The sequence below is a fragment of the Engystomops pustulosus genome, chromosome 5 (assembly GCF_040894005.1).
Source record: "Engystomops pustulosus chromosome 5, aEngPut4.maternal, whole genome shotgun sequence".
Lineage (NCBI taxonomy): Eukaryota > Metazoa > Chordata > Amphibia > Anura > Leptodactylidae > Engystomops > Engystomops pustulosus.
The window spans coordinates 89,129,739-89,154,778 of record NC_092415.1 but is presented as its reverse complement, the minus strand read 5'-3'; the positions used below and the strand labels follow the sequence as shown (position 1 = coordinate 89,154,778).

General features: G+C 39.2%; 1 protein-coding gene across 1 annotated transcript in view; it reads left to right on the top strand.

Moving 5' to 3' along the window:
* The window catches only part of GFOD1 (Gfo/Idh/MocA-like oxidoreductase domain containing 1), a 36,400-nt gene extending 11,709 nt beyond the window's left edge, over nucleotides 1–24,691 (top strand). Inside the window, exon 2 of the mRNA XM_072152619.1 lies at nucleotides 19,532–24,691. Coding sequence (XP_072008720.1) covers nucleotides 19,532–20,451 — 920 coding nt within the window. The 3' untranslated portion in view covers nucleotides 20,452–24,691. The remainder of the gene's footprint in view (nucleotides 1–19,531) is intronic.
* The last annotated feature ends 349 nt before the right edge of the window (nucleotides 24,692–25,040 follow it).

The following is a 25,040-nucleotide window of genomic DNA, read 5'->3' as shown; positions in this document are numbered from 1 at the left end:
GACTGACAGTTAAATAGAGGTTGTCAGATAATGACGGAAATTGGCATGAGGTTCCAGATTAACACCAATAACTTGCAGGTATCTGAAAGTATTCTCCAATTTTGATTGGTATTCTTTTACAATTATCTCATTTAGATTTTTATTCTGTGCTTTAGAATCTATACAATTAATTAAATAAAGCTTAAAATATTAGTGTTAGGATATATACAGATTATATATTCAGGACTACACAGTGACCTTGACAGTTAGAAAATTGAAATATATAGCGCTCTTATTTTCTGATGGCCCTTATCTTCCATGGGTTTTGTGAATAATGGGGCAGATTTACTTACCCGGCCCTGTTGCGATCCCGCAGTGCGTTGTCCGACGAGGATTCGGGTCTGCCGTGATTGACTAAGATCGTGTACCCGAGTTCCTGCATCCGTCGCTTCTGCGCCGAGGTCCGCCAGAGTTCACCTGCTTCTTCCCAGTGCTTGTAAGTGCTTGTCTTGCGACACAGTTCTAAATGTAAAATCTTGCGCGTTGTCCGAATCCGTCGGGTTGTCCTCTGTGTCCTTCTCTTTTCCAAGAAATGTAGAATGTAAGTCACTTGCTTACCCAATATATTTCTTATTTGTTAGATGTGTACAAAAGTGGCTCTGTTGCTTCAAGTGCACAAAAAAATGTTTATGTTCTCAAGAATTGCTTTTTTTTATAATTATTTTATATTGTGTTAATCTCAAATGAACTGTTATGCTTCTATCACAGCAAGCATATATCTGTAATAGTTAACTACTAGAAAGAGAATATTCATAAAAAGTATTGTCTTTAATATTGAATAACATGACATTTATTTACTGAAACTGGACCATCCTTTTAACTCTTGTGTATATGGTATGGCCTTGCCTTCTTTCTAGCTAGCTTTTGTCTTCAGTGCTATTTTGATTCCCATATGGGATTTTTGTGATGTGGAGTAATGATCCCTGCTTATATCTATGACATATGCTTTTAATATACCATGAAAGTGAATGATGGAAATATCCCTTTAAGTATAACTATGTTTCATATCCCTGCCACTACATTGGGGATCAAAATTAGAGAAGAACGCACAATTTCCTAAATGTCAAGGTAATTGTTTAGTCCTATTTGAATATGGCCTAACATGAGTAAAATAGCAGTATTTTAACCCCTTAAGGAAGCAGGTTTTTTTCGCTAATTTCTTGCTCTCCACCTTCAATAATCCACTACTTTTTAATTTTTACATGTACAGAGCAGTGTGAGGGCTTGTTTTGTGCGTAACAAATTTTACTTTCCCGTGATGTTATTTATTATAACATGCCATGTACTGGGAAGCAGGAAAAAAATTCCAAATGTGGAAAAATTTAAAAAACCCACATGTGCGTCACGTTCTTGTGGGCTCAGTTTTTACAACTTTCACTCTGTGCTCCAAATAACACCTCTACTTAATTATTTGGTTCGGTACGACCGCGGTGATACCAAGTTTATACAGGTTTTATTGCGTTTTAATACATTTAAAAAAATTAAACGAATGTACGAAAAAGGAAGAAAAAATTCTTCTAACGTCTTCTAAAGCTAATAACTTTTTCATACTTTGATGTACGGAGCTGTGTTAGCTGTCATTTTTTGCTAAATGAGCCGACGTTTTCATTGATACCATTTTGAGGAGTTTGCGACATTTTGATCACTTTTCATTAAATTTTTTATGTCATGTAAAAAGGTGTAAAAGTCTCATTTCGGACATTTGGGTGCCATTTCCCGTTTCAGAGGTCACCGCCGGTTATAACTGTTTTTATATTTTGATAGATCAGGCATTTTGGGATGCGGCGATACCTAATGTGTTTGTGATTTTTACATTTTTTTTTATATTTTATATCAGTTCTAGGGAAAGGGGGGTGATTTGAATTTTAAAAATTATTAAAATTATACATTTTTTAAACTTTTTCTTTTCTTTTTTTTCACAATTTCTTTGGCCCTCTAGGGTACAGTAACCCTAGATAGTCAAATCGTTCCTACCATATACTGCAATACTTCTGTATTGCAGTATATGGAGTTTTTGCATATGATTCATTACCACGATGTTATGATAGCAATATGCAGCAAAGCCAATATCTGTATGAAGAGGGCTCAGCCCGTGAGCCCTCTTCATAACCCTTCATAGCTCTGCGGCGGATATATCCATCGCAGAGCGTGAAGGGGTTAAAGAAAATCTACCAGATCTCAGCAGATATTCCATGATTTCTTTGTGCTATGAGATGAGATGCCGTTTTCTCACAATGCGCTTACATTGTATAGGGTATATCTACACTTTCATTTAGCTTATAAACATTCTACTAGTGTCTGAAATGTAGAAAAAGGGAGATGAGACAGATCAGAGATGATGAAATCCATGAGATATAAAACATAATGACATTCTCAGGTCTGCTAACTCACCTAATCATTAAAACACACAGTCAGCTCTGCTATTAAGACCTTATCTGTCTGTAGCTTGTAGAGTAAGTCTCTGCAGGCTGCTTGCTGGCAGGAAGTGCCTGTGTCAGGGCTGGTCTTGTAATGCGGAGGGAGGAGCTGGAGGCAGAAAGCACTGCAGTGTGCAGACAAGAGAAGCTATTCATGAGCAGAATCTGACCGTAGTCAGAAGATTTACAGTCGTATCCAGGGACAACCAAAATTGTAAACACCAGAACTGAAAGAGACAGGTTGGAATTATATCTTTGGAATGCTGTAATTTTCTGAATTATAGAATGTGTTATTTTGTTATCCTGAGTATATGTATGAATCTTGTCTTTGTGGGAATACCCCTTTAAGGCTTAATGCAGCACAAATGGCAGCTAAATCACGGTACCATAAACTTCTATTGTGCACTTTCACATTGCAATAATAAATGAGTAAAACTTAAAACATTCCACCAAAAATTGTCTACCACTCAACATAAAACACTTTGAAGGAAAATGCTAAAGAAATGTATACATTATTAGTCACGGGCGACAGCGCTAGAGGAAAAATCCACAAAAATACTTCCAAAGAGTCCAAAGTAAATACATTTGTTCCTCTGCCTCAATGTTTACCTACAAATTTTGTAGGAACAGGTTAAGGCAGAGGAACAAAATTGGACTTTCACGGTGCAGTAAATATGGCTGTGGAGTTGGTAAGCCAAACCTCCTCAAATTCCCGAACTCTGACTCCAGCTCCACCAAAATGGTCACTGTCTCCACGACTCCTCTCATCCCAGTGGCTTATTCCTTTAATTTATAGCAGAGGAGCTTCACTCCAAAGCATGTAAATAAAGTGCGCAAGCCGCGCCAACAGGCCACATGCATTTTGTCAAACCATGAGTTACGGTCTGCACCCTGCTGACAGTCAGTGTCTAATTATCACTTCCATAACTGATGTAACACAATTGATGCAAGTGTTCATTGGTGCAGGAGGCCAGGTAGCGGTGAGTCCAGCTGAGAAGTCCTCATTGCTCCTGGGTACTCTTCTGCCGCTCTGCTTTGTGTCCTGACTCCTCAAACTGGTTGTATATATCAGGACCCAAAACAAGCCTTGAAATAGGCAAAGCTCCTGGTGCACGGCCAGGAATTGCACTTACTTGCCCTTTTATTCCAACTCCACCCCAAGTGGATGTGGAGGGGCGTGAAGTGGGTCAAAGCCAGACTACAGTAGGTCCTGCAGGTGCAGCACAGCTGCCTGCCAAGATTTATGAGGAGGCAGGAACCTCCTGGAAGGAGGTGGGGGGGGGGCAGATATTTCTTAATATGCTGGCAGCGTATGATTAATCTCCCCCATAATGTATATACTGGCATATGTAACACCTGTCATATTGAGTTCCACAAGGAAAAGGTTGCATTTCTATAGGATAAAATACATGTATGTGTAATGTGCTGTACTATATTCAGGGCACTGAGTGAATACTATGTTGTGGAACTTTCTTATGTAACAGTTATCTTCCTGCCCAGGTTCCTGCCATGCACATTATATATGGCTCATGTGGCTTCCTTTCTCATACCACTTGTCTGATGAAGGTTGAAGAAATGTTGTTTTCCTTTTTCAGTAATAAGAATGGTCAATTCAACACATTATAACCCCACACATGAGAGAAATGAGCTACACAGCAGAGAAATGACCTACAGAGTCATAGGGGTGGAGATAAGTACATCTTCATGGGACAAGAACATTATCATAAGCTACCTATAGCCACTGCATCTTAGACATGTGCTGATTTACTGGGGTTATGGGACATTAATTAAATTGGTAGGACGGAGGCCACATGTGCCGCTGTCACCGTACCGCTGCCAGGCGGCATAGCCGTCTATGGGAACGTATATCCCCCTTCCCCCCTCTTCTGCACTATGCCCAGGTTCAGGCCTGGGTGAGCATTCCTGTGCATAAGGCCTAACATGTTACAGTGTCCTGTTCTATTAGGACACAGTGTGGTTAAGGATGTATGGATATGAACATGTCCGGAAAGCTACTTCAAATACTTGGAGCATAAAACTAAAAACCAGCAGTGTAGGTTACTTTTCAGATGGATAACATTGCATGATATTCCATTCTGTATGATGTTACTGAACACTGTAATGGGATAGCCGTCATTGACAAGTATGCCATGTTGGACCCCAGCCTAAAAAGTAAGAGAAAGCAATTGTCTCATTGATTCCAATGGTTTACTGCATTGTCCTCCAAACAGCCAAAGCATTCACATGAATTATTACTAATCATTTTAAGACAGATTTCCTAATGAAGATGAACTCAAGGACACAGAGAGAGTTGGCAATGGGAAAACAGCTGATATCTCATTAAAACACACAATAATCAAAACCCTAAGGATTTCTATCTTTCTACAGAAATACATTTGCTGTAATGATTCTTAAGGAAACCGATATTGAAGGGCAAATGAGGTGAACAGCTCACAAGGACCACCATCAGTATATCTACTAAACAGGTTGTGACAAAGCAAATACGATAGTTTTCCATTTTTTGACTCCCTAATTTTTTTTAATGATTCTACTATAATATTCTGGGGCTTGTTGGAAAAGGGTTATACAGCAATGTTGCCTGTTGGGTGTAAATGCAGCTGAATAGCAGGAAATGATCAGTAACAAACTTCTTAGCAATGTGTGTCCCAGATGATTCCCATTTTATCAAACCCCCGTCTGATATACCCAAAAATATTGTAATCATACTGTAATTTAGTAACCAGTTTTTAAAGCTACTGTACTTTTACAATGTTTTTAATTACTAGAGAACTCTTTTAGAACAGTTTTGCATGGGTTTGAGTGTTGTACATAATATACAGTAGGTTTCCCTCAACATTACACAAGCCTCTAACTACAAAAGCTCAGCGGTGACAGCACGTCAACACCAATCCTCATCCGTTCCGGCCTTCGCTTACAGATCCTCCTGTTCTTAGGGACATGTGTCCCTATTTGCTTATCTGAGCTTATCTGAGTGTTTTGTCATAACATCTGATACATTATAACAATGAGATATGATCTGGTTACTCCTCTTGTTACTTCATAACCACAGACACCCAGGAGGGTGTGTTGTGCATTGCATCACTTGTGGCAGGCTTTTACATGTTAAATTTTAAGATTGTGTGCTGCCTTTCATATTACAACATGGTTTGCATTCAGTTTTACCATTATACATTATGGTCAACAATCTTTGATGGACATCTAATATCAAAGTCTTGTGTAAAGCAGCAACTGAAGGACCAGGGTCTATTCAGCAAATACACCTCATCCTCCATACAGTAAACATATATCCTGCACTGTACAGTACATGTTTAAAACATGGGCCAATCCGGGTGAATGCACTTTCCCAGGCAGTATATTGCATCAGTACAGGTGGTCCCAGGGTTACGAACATGATAGGTTCTGCAGGTTTGTTGATTTTGCATGTAAGCTGGAACTGTATACTTTATAATTGTAGCTCCAGGCAAATTTTTTGGGTCTCTTTGACAATTGGATTTTTTTGTCATAAGAACCAGGATTAACAATAAAACTTAATTACAGACACCTTTGATAACCGTTACAGCTGTTTATTGTACCGTAGGACTGTATAGTAAATATACCAAAATTCAGAGGTCCGTTTGTATCTAGGGGTCATCTGTAAGTTGGCTGTTCTGAAGTAGGGGACCGCCTGTATTTGGGAGTGAAACAGAGAAAAAGTATCATTAATAGATTTGCAATTTTTCCATATTCTGGAACCCCTAGGTTTGGTCTTCAAATACTGTTGCAAAATACTGGCACATTCTGCTATGCGAAAGTACCCTACTATGTGCAGTTTGCCTGTGGTGTATGCAGAATGCGACAGATCAAATCTGGTGCACAGTCTTCATTAATAAGGTTCACCCTGAACTGCTCAGGAAGTGTGCACCAACTTTTTTTTACATAGAGCATGCAACACATTTCTGTCAAGTCACAGTAATAAATCTGGTGCACGGCTCGACTCTGCACCGCAACTTCCCTTTAGGTGCAGAATTTTGTGGCGTGGCGGACACAAAGCAGCCAGCACACAAAACTGGGGCATACACTTTATAAATACATGTGCTAGAAGTTTACACATTCCTTTTAGTGGAAAGTCAGACGGAAAACTGGCGCAAACACTTTAAAAAATGTGGGTTATTGCGTTCTGCTTCTAGTTCATTATGGAAATGAGTGTAGATGAGTGGTGACAACACTGAGAGTTGCACCACTGATGAAACTTCTCGTATATAACAACATAAACAGCTGCTTACCACATATACTATTTCCCTCACATTTGTTGTGTAATTTGTGTGTAAGACAAGTACTAGCATGTTTTCTTTTTGTTTTACTAAACGTTTTTGGGCATATTTTTGTTGCCATACAGTTGTTTCATTGGTGTTAATAGTGACTCATCGCTGCGTAATATGTATTGGATATGTGTTTACGTGTATGTGAAATTACTGTATATATATATATATATATATATATATATATATATATATATATATATATATATAATATCAATCCATCAATCTAAGGCTTATCTATTCTAACATACGGTCACTAACTTCTACTTTTTAATAAGCCATTCAAGTTGGCAGCGGACCATCTTCATAATAAATACTTTTAGTATTTTTAGTCATGTAGGGAGAGTTATCAGGGCTTGTAGGGTAGTTTTCTCACGTAAATGCCATGAAACAACCACAATTCCTAGCAATCTGTTATTGTAATTGCAATTATTTCCCCTTTTATGTTACCTCTATGACAAGGAGGGAGGGGGGGGGGGTGGCGCAAGCTAGTTGTTTTATTTCGGGAACAATGCAGTTTACAGTTGCATATATTCCTTACTCAGAATTCTCAGTAGAGCATGCATGACCTTTAAAGGGGTATTCCCACGAAGACAAGTTTCTTATATGTACTCACAATAACAAAATAACACATTCTCTAATTCAATGTTATTACCAAAAATACAGCATTTCACAGATATAAGTCCAAACTGTCTCTATCAGGCCTGGTGTACACAATATAAATTGCCCCTTGAACACGACCCTGGTTCTTCTGACTTTAGGGTCGGCTTCCATCTTGCCTGAGGCTTCACAGAGATTGTCTCTCCCTGTTCTCTGCCTCTAATCCCTCCCCTTGCATTCCAGGACAGAGCTCACTGATTCACACACACTGACTTCCTGCCAGCATATATACAGCCTGAGTATACAAGCTACAGGCTGATAAGTTCTTTATCCAGGGAGGGGGAGACAGGCACTGCAGATCTCATAGTTTGTGTATGTAGCTGACATGTAGCAAGAGCTGGAGTGTGTCATTGTAATAGGCATCTCATTATCTCTCATCTGTCTCTATGTTGTCAGATAAGAGTGAATGTTCAGAAGCTAAATAAGTGTATATAAACATGTACCCTGATAATCTAACCACATTAGAATTTGATTCATGGGCAAACCCCTTTAAGACTCTGTACACCTTCAAAGGCAGTCTCCTTAAAGGGTTTGTATGCTTTTAGCAAATAATTGATATTGTTACTATAATGTTGAATACTTTCTGTATCAATTCCTCACTGTTTCCTAGATCTCTGCTTTGTGTCATTCTATAGGAAGCTTCATTGTTTACTTCATTATAACACACAGCTCTGATTTATCTCTGTGACAACGAGCCGTGCACCTGAACATGGACCAGTTTATATGCACAGGAAGTTAATAATGAAGTTTCCTAGGATGACAGCAAGCAGAGATCTAAAAGACAGGGATTGATACAAAGTATATTGGAATATTAATAAGTTAGTAGTAGCCCTAGTAACTAAATTATTCAAACCTTACAAGGGGTGGCTGGCAGATCCTTTTGTAAATATAGTTTTCTAGATGTTAAAGGAAATCTGCCACGATAAACCAGGGGCACTTACCACATGACTGTAGCAATCTTAGATCTGTTATTCATGGCCTTCTCCATTCTAAAATCATTGTTTAACATTATGCTAATAACCTCAGGGGCTACCCTAGCCCCCCTGTGATCTGGCTTTACAGGCTATTGCACTGTGTCACCCTCTCCCCTTGCTTCCTGCTGAGGGAAGAGGAGAGTGTGAGACAGTGTAATAGCCTCTAAAGCCAGGTCACAGGGGGGCTAGGGTAGCCCCTCAGACTCAAAAACATAATTATAAAAGTTTATTTTAGGCCACGGTCAACAAATATAAGAAGATTACCAAATCCACTGTATAAGGAAGTGTCCCTAGTTTATCATGCTTGATTTTGCTTGTAGATTTTTTTTTATAATGATAACAGCCCATAATTGAAAATTTTTCTTATTTGTACTATATGCAGACTGTGACATTCCCCTTATTTTAGTTCTCAGTATTGATTCTTTTATTATTATACTTTAAATGCTGTCTACATAACATTAGCGGCCTCCAGAACAGACATCCGTACTCGCGTCAGCAGTGCTCACACTCTCGGAGAGAGCTAAGTCAATGGCTGCCATTAATATTCATTGCAAGCTGTCACACTTGGCCTCCTGTTTTGAGGATGTGCAGCACAGAACCATAGATTGAGCTTGTGAATGATGTATTGTTGCTAAGGGTAGAAATAAATGACTTTGTAGAACCCCCAGCATTATTAGATTGTTTATATGTTTCTGGAAAAACACAATGGTATGAAAGGTGAAATATTCTAAGTATGACATTTCTAGCATAGGCTGGGAACAGTAAGCAATGAAAAATGTACTTAGTCATGCTTAGGATATTTCAGGCTTCTTATTTTTAGAATGTTTATATGTGAGAAGCTGAACATTGCCAGCCCTCATTACAGATCTTCAGTTTACTCCTCTGCTAGGACCAGTTCTATACTGCCTATAATACCATGGCATTAAGCAGAGGTTCACAAACTTTTTGGCCCAAGAACTCCATTTTCATACTTCTCATCCTCAGGGGCTACCTTAGTAACCGGCACCCTAGTGACACCAAAGACCTGTGGGATCCGTGCAGGAGGCCACTGCACAAGCAGCCGGGATCACAATAGTTACGATCCCAGGCTGTTTAACCCTTTAGGCGCCGTGGTCAAACATGACCTCAGCACCTTAAGCACCCACCCACCCACCTCTTCAGGCAGTGATCAGCACCCTTGCCCCGAGTATAGGGGTGCTGATCGTCTCCATGGCAGCCCCGGGTCCGGTGAGCTGCCTTACATGACTGCCTGCTGTGTCGGACCCAGCAGTACAGCTATGAGCCAATGCATTTGCATAGGCTGATTGTTGTACTATACTGCCATACATCAGTATGACAGTGTATTAATCTGAACAAGTGATCAGATGAACGTTCTGTAAGAAAAAAGTTATAACTGTATATCGGGACACAAGCAGATTTGAAAAAATGAGTCCTAAAGGTGGAAATGAGCTGACTCCTTAAGTGGTTATATATGCCTCTATAACTCTGAGACCCTAGAGCAGATAAATCTTATAATGAAGATTAGAACCCATATTCGACAAAGAAAAATAATAGATACCACCAGAGCAGGCACAAATAATAATGGACGTATAAAAAGAAAAAATAACGAGACTCCTAGAACAGACAAAATAAATAGTATTGGAGACCCCATATCAGGCACTATGCTGCTGGATACTACCAGCATCAAGATTTAGAGCACAATGGCGACCAGAGCTGCGGGGGGATCCGGGAGTTGTGAGGATAGCTGACAAGAAGTAACTGTCCCAGGTCCCCTAGGGCTCTGTGTGCTTCTCTGCTCTGGTTCCCGATGCCAGTTAATAATACCAGCATCAGGACCCAGATCAGCAGAAAAGACCCAGTAGTAGTTCTTTCCTAATTACTCTCTGCTAATTGGGCTCCTGCCCTCTGTTTTCTTATACTGCTATTGCCTGGCAGGGGGGTGCAGGCGGCAACATAAGGCACTGCTCTCCACAGGTTGTGCACCCCTTGGTTTATATGGAGTCTACCAGCAGTTTTTGTCCATACAAAGGTGCAGACAGTATTAGGTAGCAGTGCTGGAGACATGTGTAAGCATACCTTTGTGTATCTTGTTAGCAGCAGGAGGACTATGTAAAAAGCTATTATATTCCGGGGCGATATCAGGATGATCAAAATTGATGAAGGCTCCATAGCTCCTTTCTTCTACTGTAATATCTAACCAGAAGCATGCTATCAATCTGACTGGAGCATAACCCAGAGACCACACTGAAGAGTGGGGTAGCAGTTAGGGTATAGACAAAGAGTTGATATACACGCAGTCCCCGGGTTACATACAAGTTGGGTGTTTTTAAGTAGGGGCAGCCTGTACTGTAGTGTCAGGAGAGAGCTAAGATTACAGGTAGCCTTGCTTGTAGCATCTTTGTTGGCTTCTTCTGTGGCTTTCTATCTCCAGTGTCTTAGTGTGTTGCAGCTGCATTTCTACCCACCCATTTGTAAATGTTTCTGCCTTTTTTTTTTCTTTATAAATTGGATGCTTTCTATTAAAAAAAGCTATGTACCTTCCATAAAATCATTATATAATACAGTTTCCAAAAATAGCAAGACAATACATAAAAGTCATTTAACGTGAACTGTTAAACCAGGTGATATAGTTTAATGAAAACCTGCAAAAATGAACCTTGTGGCTTCCTTGTGATCTTCCTGACGTTTGCTTTGTGAGGGGTGGAGGATGGAGATCACATGTGAGAAGATGTGCTCTGTCGTAATAGCAAGACACAATTCTGCATCTATTTCAGAGTGAAACACATTTTATCAGGAAGGATAGAGCATGAGGGAGCCACATAAGTGGAGAGAGAATCGTTTCTCTGATTAAAAATATAACCATGTTTGTTTTATTCACCTGTACAATTCATTTATGAATTAAGTTGAAAAGTTAAATGGAATCTACCACCAGGATGAAGGATTGTAAACCAAGCACACTGACATGCTAGTATCTGCCCCCTCAGGTTGTATCTGTTCTTCTTTTATGATCTGATGCGCTGGTTTTTAAGAAAAAAGGCTTTAAAAAATTATGCAAATGAGTCATAGGGGCTCCAGGCTCCATTAACACCTATGTAGCCCGGAGTTTCTAAGGCTTGTTTGATTAATCTTAAAATACTTTTTTGTAAAAACCAGGGAATAAGAAGATAAAAGAAGAGCAGATCCTGCCAGACGAAGCACACACCAGTATGCCAGTGTACTTGGTTTACAATCCATCATCCTGGGGGTAGATTTCCTTTAAATTGTCAGTTTGCCAAGCAATTGTTAGTGGGTTGGCGTGTATCCAGTGATTGATCATAGTTATCTCTGTTTTAAAGGAAAGGTTTATAACCTTGGTCTATGTTTAACCTCAGTAACAATATACCTGAGAAGAGTGGTGGTACAAGTTACCAAGTCTCTAATGTACAATCGAATGGAAGAGAACAAAGAAGAATATTGTGCTGTGCCATGCTTTGCAGGGCATTTACTTAGTTTATACAAAGAAAATAACTGGAATAATTTGTGTGCTTGCCAGCGCTGACATACATGTTCTCCAGATAATATAATCAGTATAACGTGTCCTTAACTCACAGCCAAGGTCAAAGACACATATGATGTGACAATGCAGTTCTCCAGGTATGAGAGACGGCAGGATTTCAGCCTTCATAGGACCCCAAGGCATCATTATAATTGCTTGTTATTGAAGACTCTACTATCAGCATCTTACGTGAAGGTCCATCTCTGTCAGGAAAGTCTATAAGGCGTTATTAACCTTATTGCCACAGACTTACAGAAACACAAATTTTATAACTCATGTCAACATTTATCTGCCTCTATTTATATACAGTAGAATAAGATTAAAAAAAAGAATGGCAGCCAAAAAGATGTTAATATAGAAGGTGATTACAATTATCTGTGACTGTCCCACCTTGTTACAGTGATCATGTCATTGAGCTGCAGAGGTTAAGTTTTATAAAGCCGCCTGTGCACATGCACAAAACAACCACATAAGATTCACCTGTTGTCACTGTGCACATTGATGTGCTATTTGTTTCCAGACATATGGACCAGAAAATGACAAAGTGCGTGTTTTTTAGGTGGATCATGGGCCTGTAAAATAATTTAAAGTGCACATAGAAGCATTTAGAGGTGCAAGGGAACCTGTCACAGGCTTTGTCCCACCCAACCATCACTAGTGTATTGTAGGTGTAAGAATGTATACAGAACAGCACGATTATGATGCCGGAGCCCAGAGGTGCCCTGATAAAGCCCTGTACTAGTACTGTGTAATTAGCATAAATATAAAAATTGCATTTATAATGGATGGAGCATTCACATCCACTATATAATGGTATGCAAGAAATCTATATTCTTACACCTAAAGTGGAAAGTGGTTATGGTTAGTGGGAATGGGACAAAACCTGTGGCAGCTACCCTTTAAGAATTGGTCAGATACTTCTATCACCTATATAAACCTATCTGTATGACCAACTTATTTGCTTTAAACATTGTGTTAGACTTTTAGTTTTGCTATTATTTGATACGCAGCAAGGATATTACCAGTGTAACATTTTTAAAGCAGAAGGCCCTTGTTCTTATATTTGCTTTGTAGCATAGGCCTGTCCCTTGTTAACTAATTGTTCCTTGGAGTGCGTTCATGTATATGTCTTTTTAATGAGGTAAGGCCCTATTTCATTGTTTCTTTATGCTGCCTTTTCCTGTCCTTGGAATTTATCACATTCACCTTTGACTTCGATCTGTGACCTACATAACCAGACAATCAGTAGTGGAGGGAGAACTTGAGGATTATAATAATGGCTGAAAGCTTGGAAAGACTTTTTTTGCTCCTCCTTCCATTCTCTACACAGGAGTGTGGACTCTTGGCCGAGCAAAGGAGAGAGTGTGTGTTTCTTTCAAATAAAAAGGAGCCAGGAGGAAAAGTAGGAAACGGTGAACAAAGCAACATCCTGAAAGTAATTAAGTCCGGAAGAACAGTAGTATTTTTCTTCTTTGCTAATTCATAGCGGATTGATAAACTGGGACATATTAACTGTATTCACACTGTCGCATTCACTTTGCGAGTTCGCATTGCTGCTTTAGTTAAGCTTGAAAAAACAGCCCAAAATCTGCTTTAAATGCTTGCTTTTTTATTCATTTTTGAGCTTCTTTAGGACGGGTTGTCTATTGGCTGCTTAGGCCCATTCATAAAACAGCTTGAAGTCATGAAACCTTGGATAGCAACAATGGCAAAATCAGCATTGTGTCTGGGTAAAATAATGGGGTCTACAACAATTGTGCTGAAAGTTTGCTTTAATAATTTTAATATTTCTGGGGCTGCCACTCCCTATATCAAATAGATGGCCATGGGATAGGCCCAGTGTCAAAAGGTTTGGACCTCTTGGAGTATAATTGGAAACTCAAAAAGCATGTTGGACTAATACAGAACCTCCACGCTCAGCCCTTACACCCAGATGTGTTTTTTCTACCAGTTCATAGGTATTTTACAGCTTCTTCAACTTTTTAACTACCATACGTCATAAATATTTTAAACCTTATATATATCCAATTTGATAATTCTATACCCTTTTTTATTAAAATAGGTGAGAATTTTAGGGAAAGAAGGTTGTGATAGAAAGGGTACCCGCACACGGTTATGATTACCTGAGGATTTTCCTTCACCGTATAATACAGTAGCATTTTAGTGTATGAAATTGTTGGCATTCACATACACACAATTCGAAAAAAAAATCTGCAACAAAATAGGTTTTTTCCCCCATTTTTCATCTGCAGCAAACAAGCGACCTGTCACTTATGATTGTGGAGCGTGCATCAGCATTTGTAGTGATTGTTTCTGATGCTTATTGAATGGCTGTGGGATTACCACTGCTATACATCATGCAGCCATTCCTCTACATTAGTAATACCTACTCTAGTGTTTTTAGGATCTCCTCCTTCTTTGGATGGTAGTTGATACTATACTGTAGCTGCATGGAGCAAATAGCTGATTTGATGATTTGCTAGCCCATATAATACAAAGGGTGGATCAATTCAGTTCAAGAATTCACCACGTTACGGTTCTGGGTAATAACTCTCTTGCTTTAGCCAGCCTGAACAATACTTATACAGAACAGTATTATTTTATCTGTAACCAAAGATACTAGGTAAGTGTATTATGCAGTCCAGCGAGAAGAGCTTTCACAGGTTTCTAGCAACTGGTTATAATCTGTTAAGAGAAATATGCTAGCAAAGGTTTTGGTTGTGTCCTAGCTTGCTTTTCTGACTTCAGCTCAAACATCTGTCAAAGATTTGGACCACAGTCCACATAAATTTGCAATGGGAGCTGTCACGTTCTGCTGGTGTGTGTGTGTCAAATTGATGGGAAAACCTGATTAAATTTGGTGAAATAATATACAAATAGAAATCTAATAACCATTTTAGAAACCAAAGCTTTTTGATTTTTTAAAATCAACAATAAAAATTTATTAAAGGGCATTTGGAAATACAATGCACACAATGGGGCTTATTTACTAAGGGTCGCGGATCGCATTTTCGTTGTACTGTTCACTGTTTTCGGGATTTGCGCAGCTTTGACAGATATTAAATGGGGTTGCGATGGGATTGTGTTGCACGCCATCAGATTTTAGCTGCGCTGGCTTTCATGTGACAGAAATTGTGGGACGTGCTGTTGGACGATCCGACTGATTCGGACTGAGCACAGGATTTAACTTTCAAATTGTGTCGCAATCCAATGCGAACTCTGGCCGACCTGAGTGGGGAAGCGAAACATTCATGATATCGGGCACACAATCTTAGTGAAACGCGGCACAGTGCATTATCGTCGGACAATGCACTTTCGTGAAGTCCACGGGACTGGATAAGTAAATGTGCCCCAATGAGTACAGCACCTAAATGGTGGTCTCGCAGGATCCCACATATAGGAGGAGAGAAAAAAAAAAAAGGGAAACAGCATATAATTATACAGTATGCATACTAGTTACCATAGACGGTTGGTCTCCACAGTAAGAAAAGAACATGTAGAATCATCCAACATGTTTATAGTCAAAGATGTGCAAAGTGCTCTGTATAACAATGGGTTCAAATAAAGTGGCACATGCCCTCGTAACAATAAACAAAGAACCCAACCACACGCCTGCAAGAAACCAAAGGTTTTTAAAACAATATGGTCTTGTCAGCTCAATGAAGTAGGCATTTTCTATCATGTGTAAAAACGAACAAAGAAAAATGTTCTTATGTACAGTAAATAAGGAAAAAATGATGGGTGTCAAATTCATAGACTTTTAAACTCGTGTCTTAACAAGGAAAAACGCTGATCAGTATTCATGATGTTTCATTTACGCTCCCTGATGTATACACTGGCTTAATGTTGGCCACTGCCTGGCAACACAGTGTAGGAGCACTACTCCTATGTGACTGAGGTTGTTATGTAGTAGTAATGCTGGTACAGACTCATGACTTAACACTTGCACTTCCACAGCCTTGGGGGAAGATGGGCACTGGTACAAAATAGGGCCTTCAAAAGATTGGTCTGGAAAATATATTTCATATAGAGCTATCCCTTTTTCACCACCATACACTATTTTAAGCTAAGCACACTTACATGTCCGTGTGTGCCTGCTGATCTAGGATCTCATTTTGATTATTTTTTACAGAAATTACAGGTTTATATGCAAATTAGGCTGTGGGGCTACCATGTACATCACTGTTCCATTTGCCTATAATAGTATACGCCTCTTGCAGGTGTTTATGTCCTCCTCCCCTTCACCTGTCCGAGAGCCAGTAGTGTAATTTGGGTCATAGGAATTTGCACAGATGTGTGGACGGTATCCTTATTGTGCATCTTCACCGAAAAAACGGACAACATATACTCAAGAATTCTTGAGAGTTGGCTTACAAGTTGGCTTACAAGTTGGCTTGAGAGTACCGGCTATTGGGCAGGAGAAGGGACGATAGGACGAAGACATAAATGCCTGCAAGAGCCTTGCATAATAAGAGGCAGACAGATCAAGAAGGGGCTACTGCAGTGGTCGCATTAACGCATGTGCAAGCATCATAGGTGCTTGAAAAGGCATTATAACTCTTTGAGCGGAGCACTTTCAGTGCAGGCTGCCGATGCTCCAGGCACATGATCAGCTCTGAGCTGCTTTAGTTAAAGAGTTTCGCCCATGTCTTTCTGATCAGCACACAAAGCCATCTGCAGAATCGAACTGTCAGTGTGAAAGCCCTATTCTATACTGTCAATAATATAATGTATATTATCAGTCCCCTGTTCCAACGTCCCCCGAATAACGTGTTCAGTATGCACGCTGTCCTCCTAAAAGCCAGGGTTAGGAGGTCCGATTGGTAATGTCACTGGGATTTCTGGAGCAGAAGGGGTTCCCAGACATCCAGGAAAGAGGCTATGTGCATCTTTGCATGTGTGTATATAGATCAATAATAATAGTGATCCAATGTTCTGTTATCATCACTGTTATATGTGATCTATATATGGAAACAGCAGTGAAAAAATACATGATATATAAATATATGACGTGTGCCCTGCTAACCGATGCCACAGGTAAAAAGTAAAAGAAAACTTTTTACCAAGTTGCCGCTTGGTCTTAGGGGTCTGCAGCCACTGCATGTTGTGGGGGACTGTGGCAACAGTGACTACAATGCCCACAGGGTCTGTGGTGGCAGCCAATCTCTAGTGATTTTTTGCTGCACTAATGTTTAATGCATGATGATAGATGACTACTACTGCCTAGATTGGCTATTTAAGCTCAGAAAATCTGGCACTGATTATTTTCTTGCATAAATTTTCTTTTAACATTTAAACAATTTCTTATTTGTATTACAGAAAATGTCATACTGCTCGTCTACTAAAAATACTTAAAAATAATAAAAGGAGTATTTTTACACTTCTGAAAAAGATGTAGTACAATCTCTGGGCTACTGTGATGTGTACAGTTGCCCCTGAGCCTAATTTGCATATTTTAAAAACTCTAATATCTGCTATTAGCAATGATTTCTGGGGTAATGAATATAGGATCCTGGATCAGCAGGCGTACGCAGACATGAAAGTGTGCTTAGCTTTAAATACCAGTAAGTGTATGGTAGTGGTAGAAAACAAATACGCCAACAAGATGCTTTTTTCCCACCCAAAGATAATGGCCATGTATCCTCAGACTGATGACCCATAAGCTGAGTCATATCCATCAGATACAGAAGTCACATGGTATTGATACAAATAAATATAAATAGTGCATTCAGATAAAAAACCCTCAATGTCCTTGTCTCCATAAATAGGCTGATGAATTGGCAGAAAAAGGGAAACAGAGGCCATTATATTAAATATGCAGTGAGCATCAATAGGCTGTTTGGACGACTAATGCTTCTGAATGCCTCTTGGAACACAGACGGATCGTCATTCATCAACTTTACTAAACAATCAAAATAATTGAATGTAGAAGAATTTACTTCTGCTGGTGGATTCTGATCCAGAAGGTCCCTAAGCTGCCATTTCTTTTTAAGTATCAATTGCTTTTGCTTATAACAACTTGTGTTCTAAACTCGGTGAAGGTCCAGAGTGTATGGCCAGCAATCAGTTACATCTTTTCTAGCTGTTAAGGTGGGCATTACACTGATGGCATGCCTTAAGGGATTTGTTAATCCCACCTAAAAGGTGATCTAGAGAGATTGGGGGTTATTTATCATATGTTGGTGTTAATACACGCCGTATGATAGTGTCAAAGCCCGATACATCAAGAGGCTCCTGTCTCTTTATGTATCTGGTAGCTGGCTAAACAGAGTTTACTTCTACTCCAGGTTCTACCTGGCATACAATTAATCTGCAGCATGCAAACTTTCACTATTGAAAGTTTGTAGGCTGTAGTTTGTGCACAGGCCAGCGCACTCTGCCACTAGCCTCACCCCCCTTGGCGGGGAGCTGGCGGAGAGGGGGAAATAAGCACAAGGTCTACCAAATCACTACTATTTGTGATTATTTTCAGGGCCTCTACGCCAGTTTTCGGTCGCAGAAAACCCCATTATTTCTAGATGAAGCTTCTGCCTGCCGCTGGGGATAGTACATTTTACATCTTCATCTACTGTAGTAATGCAGTCATTGCAGTCATAGTGTAATTGACATGTTCCAATGGGTGATTTTTTTCCAAACAATAAGATGATTTACAATTTTAATCTCATATTACTATGTAAATCCTCATCTCTATAGGTTCTCTATGTTCTTTATTTTCTTATTCTTATTTCTATATGCCCCAGTTCTCTGTTGTCCTTCACCCTACTTACCTATATATTCCATACATACATGTTGTCTCCCACTGCCTTACACCCCCAGCTTTGTTTTGCACTATTTTCATTTCTCTGTACTTTTTGTCTCTATTTGTCCTTTATGAACAGCTTCCAGGAGCTTGAGGGAGGAGCTTCCAGCTCTGATGTTAGTTCCTTCTTTTCTGTCCCAGAGGGCAAAGATAATTTTGGTATTTTTATATCTGTGGAGGGCAGTTAGCTCTGATGTAAACTCCCATTCCTTTGTTAGCTCCGCCCATTTTTTTTTTTTTTGGGGGGGGGGTGATCAAATTCACTTGATTACTTGTACATCCCTTTTGGAATTTGGTAAGTATTTTTCTTACTTTTCTTCGGGAGAATAAAAGCCACATAAATCCGCTTATGAAGACAAACAATATAAGAGCCAGCTAAAGCTAGACATTAAATGTGAAAGGTATTTTTTGGGGCCCCACATGCATAACCTCAGCATATTGGTCTGCGGTGCCTATGTCCTGGTTTTCAAAATGGGAACGGAGTGGAGACTAGATGCTATGATGTCTTCCGTTCACTACACAAACAAAGAAATAGAGACTCTACTCAATTTATCCTCACATCATGGGGAAGCATAGCAGTACTGACTATCACGTGATCTTTTATAACACATACATCTTACAGTATATTATTGTACAGAGGTCATCACTGCAATGGTCATTAAAGAATTGTTATGTATCTTTTCCATGGATTAGTGATAATGTTACTGAGTTTTATGGTTCAGGTACAAAATATAAATGTTTCTGTAACAGATGTAATAATATATAATTCTTTTCTTATTTTTCTTCAGGAATTGGAAAAAATGTCATCTGTGACAGGACAGCAACCCCCCTTGACGCATTTCGAATGATGTCGGCCGCCCACTATTACCCAAAGCTAATGAGCATCATGGGAAATGTCTTGCGATTCCTGCCTGCATTTGTGAAGATGAAGCAGCTGATTCAGGAAGGATATGTGGGAGAACTTCAAGTGTGTGAGGTCCAGGTCCACAGTGGAAGTCTCCTGGGAAAGAAATACAACTGGAGCTGTGATGATCTCATGGGTGGTGGGGGACTGCATTCTGTTGGTAGCTACATTATAGATCTCTTGACTTTCTTAACCAACCAGAAGGCTGTAAAGGTCCATGGACTTCTGAAAACCTTTGTAAAGCAGACGGACCACATAAATGGAATCCGACAAATAACCAGTGATGATTTCTGCACATTTCAGATGGTCCTTGAAGGAGGGGTGTGCTGTACGGTTACTCTTAACTTTAATGTCCCCGGGGAGTTTAAACAAGATGTAATAGTTGTTGGGTCATCCGGTAGACTTATTGTAATGGGGACAGATCTCTATGGACAGAGAAATAGCTCCTCTGAACGGGAATTACTTTTAAAAGACTCCACACCCGTCAGTAATTCACTTTTGCCTGAAAAAGCTTTCAGCGACATTCCCTCCCCATACCTGCGAGGGACTATTAAAATGGTACAGGCTGTGCGGCAGGCATTTGAAGACCAGGAGGACAGAAGAACATGGGACGGCAGGCCCCTGACAATGGCCGCTACCTTTGATGACTGTCTTTATGCTCTTTGTGTAGTGGACACTATAAAAAAATCTAACCAGACTGGCGAATGGCAAAATATAGTCATTATGACAGAGGAGCCTGAGTTAAGCCCCGCTTACCTAATAAGTGAAGCTATGCGCAGGAGCCGGATGTCTTTGTACTGCTAGTAGTCCAGGAGGGCAGATAATGGTATTTGTATAACTCTGCTGTTCTATAAGGCAGTCATGTCTCTAGGCACATGATACAACACTGTGGTGTAATGGCATAATGGGCTTCTTTCTATTACTGCTGGAAAGAAACTGCATCTTCTCCCTCCACCCGCCAAGCTGTGAACATTTCTCAGAATGTATTTTACTGTAGGACAAATATCAACAATTACAGGTCATCATTTGCCATTGAGCTCTAGAAAAGTGATTGTTTCACATGTAGAAAATGTGAATGCCAGCTCAAAGGTATTGTCTATGATAGCAAGCGTGTGAGCCATTGTTTTCCAACCCCTCAAATATATGGTCAGCCATAGCGCTGCTCATAACATCTCTCATATTACTGTCCATGTAAGTAGTATACTGTTTAGGTTGTGTACTGCGCAATTGAATTGTAGTGTATAATTGTATGCATTACTACGGTGCTCTTCTGTACTATTAAATAGCTTCTAATAGCTTTCCATTAAGGTTATCCCAGGATAAGTTGTGACTCTCAGAACTTGCTGTAAGAGCCTGCATCCATGCCAAGCTCCCTATTAATGTAGTCAAAGTGTGTAGACCTATTATAAGTCGTCTAGACCTAGGATTCCTAGGGCTTTTTCACATATAACGTTTGCACTGATTATTTTTAATGTATTCATGTCGGTTTTTAATGGAATTTGAGTCCATAGCAAGAATAAAGACACAACTTATTTTTGCCTGTCATTTGGTGAAATCATTACAATGTAAGTCAACATCAAACTGATGCTATCAGTATGGAATTCATAAATTTGTGGAAACGAATATGTAAATAAGTCATTACTCTCCCTTAATATTAAGAATATTATATTCATGCTGCTCGCACTTAGCAACATTGTTCATATCTTGTTCGTATATGATACTATGGAAAAATAATGACCAGGTGCTAACATATGCCCCTATTTATGAGCTTTACAAGGCAGCACCTACCATGACCTGCAAGATTTTGCTCCCCAAACTGTTGGAGACCTTATCTGAAATATCCCCCAGGTCAGAACTCGTCTAAACAGGTCCAACCTGTTGGATATACCTCTTAGTGGATCCAGTATGCTGGCAGTTAGGGAAGGGAATCTTCATATTGGCGCATAAAACACCAGTCTTAATAAATTCCCCTCAATGTGTCAAGAAGCACACATTGAAATCAGTGGAGGTCTTGCATCTCTTACAGGTTTTACATATTGATCCAAAATGAATGGCGTGCCACTATTTGCATATTGAACAGATTTTCATAATTTTCAAGTAATATTTAAAATATTGACTAAAATCTCATATGATGGTAACTGTATGAAGTACAGTATAAAGTTGACTGTAATTCCCTTGTTCTATATAGAGGTCAATATGGGTGTGTCTAACTTCAGAATCCCTTTTTTACTCCTTGAGTTTCTCCAGATGCACTTTGAAAATTTATACAAAAATAGGCCCTACATTTGGATTGTAATGTAGAGAATTTTTTGGTGTACAGATCCAATTGTCTGGCTCCAGTTTGGGCCCGTTTTTCCATCAGATAATTCACCTATAGTTAGGAGATCTATTGAAATTCCGAATTTTAGGTATATAAAATAGAAAACAAGACATGCTTATCTGTATCTATATCTCTGAAGAAATTAGCTGCCCCTTTTTAAGGAAATAGTATGCCACATTGTGTATCTTACTGCTAGTATGTGTGAATCAGTTCTGGCCTTATACTTGTGAGTCATGTGCTCAGCTTTATTCATTAGTAATTCTCATAGAGTGAACCAGTGGTATATAACTTACCACCTTCATAGCAGAGTTATCAATGGGACTGTATACTGTATCCGATAGAAGTAACTTTTGGATGAATTTATACTGTTCACCTGAAATGACCGTATATCAACCATTTGGTGAAATGTCTGAATATGGTAAGCTTATAATATTAGGTGAAATATCTGTCCTTTTTTACTCTAGACACAGACCTAGCAATTCTGAAGTGTTACGGATCCAGTCTGTTTCTTGCTCTGTACAGCTGTTCATAGAGAAATTGCATGACTGTGGAATGCATTTAGAAATTTTGACTGTGTGACATTCTTAAGATATGTTCTGAAAGAAATTGCTGGCTTGTCTGAATATGGCATGTAGTCATGATCTGGTGCTCAGTTACAGGTTTATAGTAGGATACCAGTGATCATCTGATCTGAAATCAGTGAATATTCTCATTTTCCCAATAGATTGCTTTTTTCATATTTGGCCCTCAAGTTGTGTCTACGGCTTACCTAACCTAAAGAGCTTTATTTCTCCATGGTAACAGACTACAATCAAAGCAAGTGTAGTCTGAGTCAGCTCCCCTCTGTCCCCTAGCTCTTGTTACTTGCTACAAATGGATATTGGAAGAAATAATGAAAAATTCAGATTAGAAAGTTATTTTGTAGTCAGTTGCCACAGAGACATTGAGATACAGTAGGTTATTTTTAATAATACTAAATTTTCTAGTGAGCTTTATATCAACACTGCAGCAAAAATGGTAAAATTCATCTAATTGCTGCATGTTTGTAAGGTTGTTTAGAAGTTATTCCTGGTATAATTGGTATTCCTAGTAAAGATGTGCGTGCCAAAGGCTATCCGGCACATTATGCGTAATGGTTGCAGAATTTACACTGGTCATTTTGGGGCCATTCTGCAAGAAAACAGCTGGTTTCTGATGCATGTATTGGGCCTCTTTTTGCTGGTGTGTTTTTTCATGGTAAAAGTAGAATTCTGCACCATAATCTGCAGCAAATAAATGATATGCTGCGGACTGTGTGTATGGGAACTTGCTTAACTGTAGCAACATTTTAGAAAATTGCTATAATGCCAGTGGTTATTTTGGAACCGCAATCAGGAAATCTTTGCATCATATTTCTGTATGATGCAAGGATTCCCATCCACTGCACTGCACTTGTGCAGTTTCTATAGACTGAGAATGTTCTAGTGCCGGGGCACTTAAACGCAGCTTTCAGTGCATGAGTTTGTGGAAGGTATCAAATGTATTATAAGGAAATCTAACATCAAAATCAAGCATGATAAACCAGGAATAATTACTCATAGATCCAGAAAATGTCACTCTGGTAATCTTTGTTATCCATGGCCTCCTTTCTTCTAATATCAACTTTTACACCAATATTACAGCAGAAAGTGTTCTCTGCTGAGGAAGCGGGGAGAGGTTGAGACAGTGTAACAGTCTATAAGGCAAGATCACAGAGGTCAGGCTCATTAGCATAATTCTAAAAGTTGATTTTAGAAGGAAGTAAGTCATGGATAACAAATATAAGCAGATTTCCACATTTCACAGTGCCTGGATCTACGAGTAATGTCCCAGGTTTATCATGCTTGACTTTGATGGTAGATTTACCTTTTACAATTCTTTCCTAGAAGCACTACTGTACATACACTATCCAAGTCAGCATATCACGTTTTTATTTTAGTAATTTTGAAAAAATATTTGTCCAAATGAAATATGAAGTGTAACCGTAGAGTATAGGCCTCTAAAATGCTCTATTGGCCTCTAATGATGGTTGCCTGGAAGTGGGCCAGTGTTTAGTATTCTTAGCAATAATATCCTTGTACAATGGTTTTTACATGTAATGTTTCTCCCCATTACCATAGAATCTCATCCTCTATCACATTACTTCAGGAGAAGATATGCTTTTATGGTGACACCAAATAAGGACATAGCCAGAGAAAATATAATCACAGCAGAAGAAGGACATTTAATTTTCCACTTAATAGATCATGCTGTGGCATGCAGACAAGTCAGGATTTCATTTATAGATCATTTCTCTGTGAAATATAAACTGCTGGTTTCTATTCTATTTATCTTAGTTACTGGGTAAATGAATGTACTAGAATTTTGTGATGGCAATCAAAGCCTTTGCAGAACAAAAAAAAATGCACCATTTGTGTACCAAATAAAATTTTGTTCTGCTTGTAAAATACTATACTTTTAAAGATATCATGGACCCTAAAATGCTATATTTTGAATGATTTCTGATTGCCTGTGAACTTCTGTCTTAATGCTACTTGTGTGGCTAATAATTAATAGAATGAACACAATAAATTCTGTGCTTATCTGGTGTTGAAGTCCAAGGCTTCTGGAAATTTCTCCTGTGTCCACTGCAGTAGCTTCTTCTATGTTGCATTATTTGCTATATTGTGGATAAAATGTAAATAAAAAGGAATGTAAAATGTGAAACCATTCTTCTCTTGTGGTGATTATCTACGGAATCTTCAATTTTATACCTAGATCTTTCCAAACAATGAAGAAGTGATGACAAAAGAAAGTGCTGGCTAAGAACCTGATTATCCAAATAGTCACCTGTCTCCAGGTCTCGAGAAGCATCAAAACCTTTCCCAGTATGATGTTAAAATTGATGTCATCAGTGCTACAAATTGTGGTCCGTGGACTTCACACAATCTCTCGTGCACCTGTTGCTGCCTGGAAATAAAGGCATGAGGAAAAGGTGAGATGGATAACTCCAAAATATCTTTTTGAGGTAATCAGTGGCCTACTTAAAGGGGTTCACAGTTATGCAAAAACACCT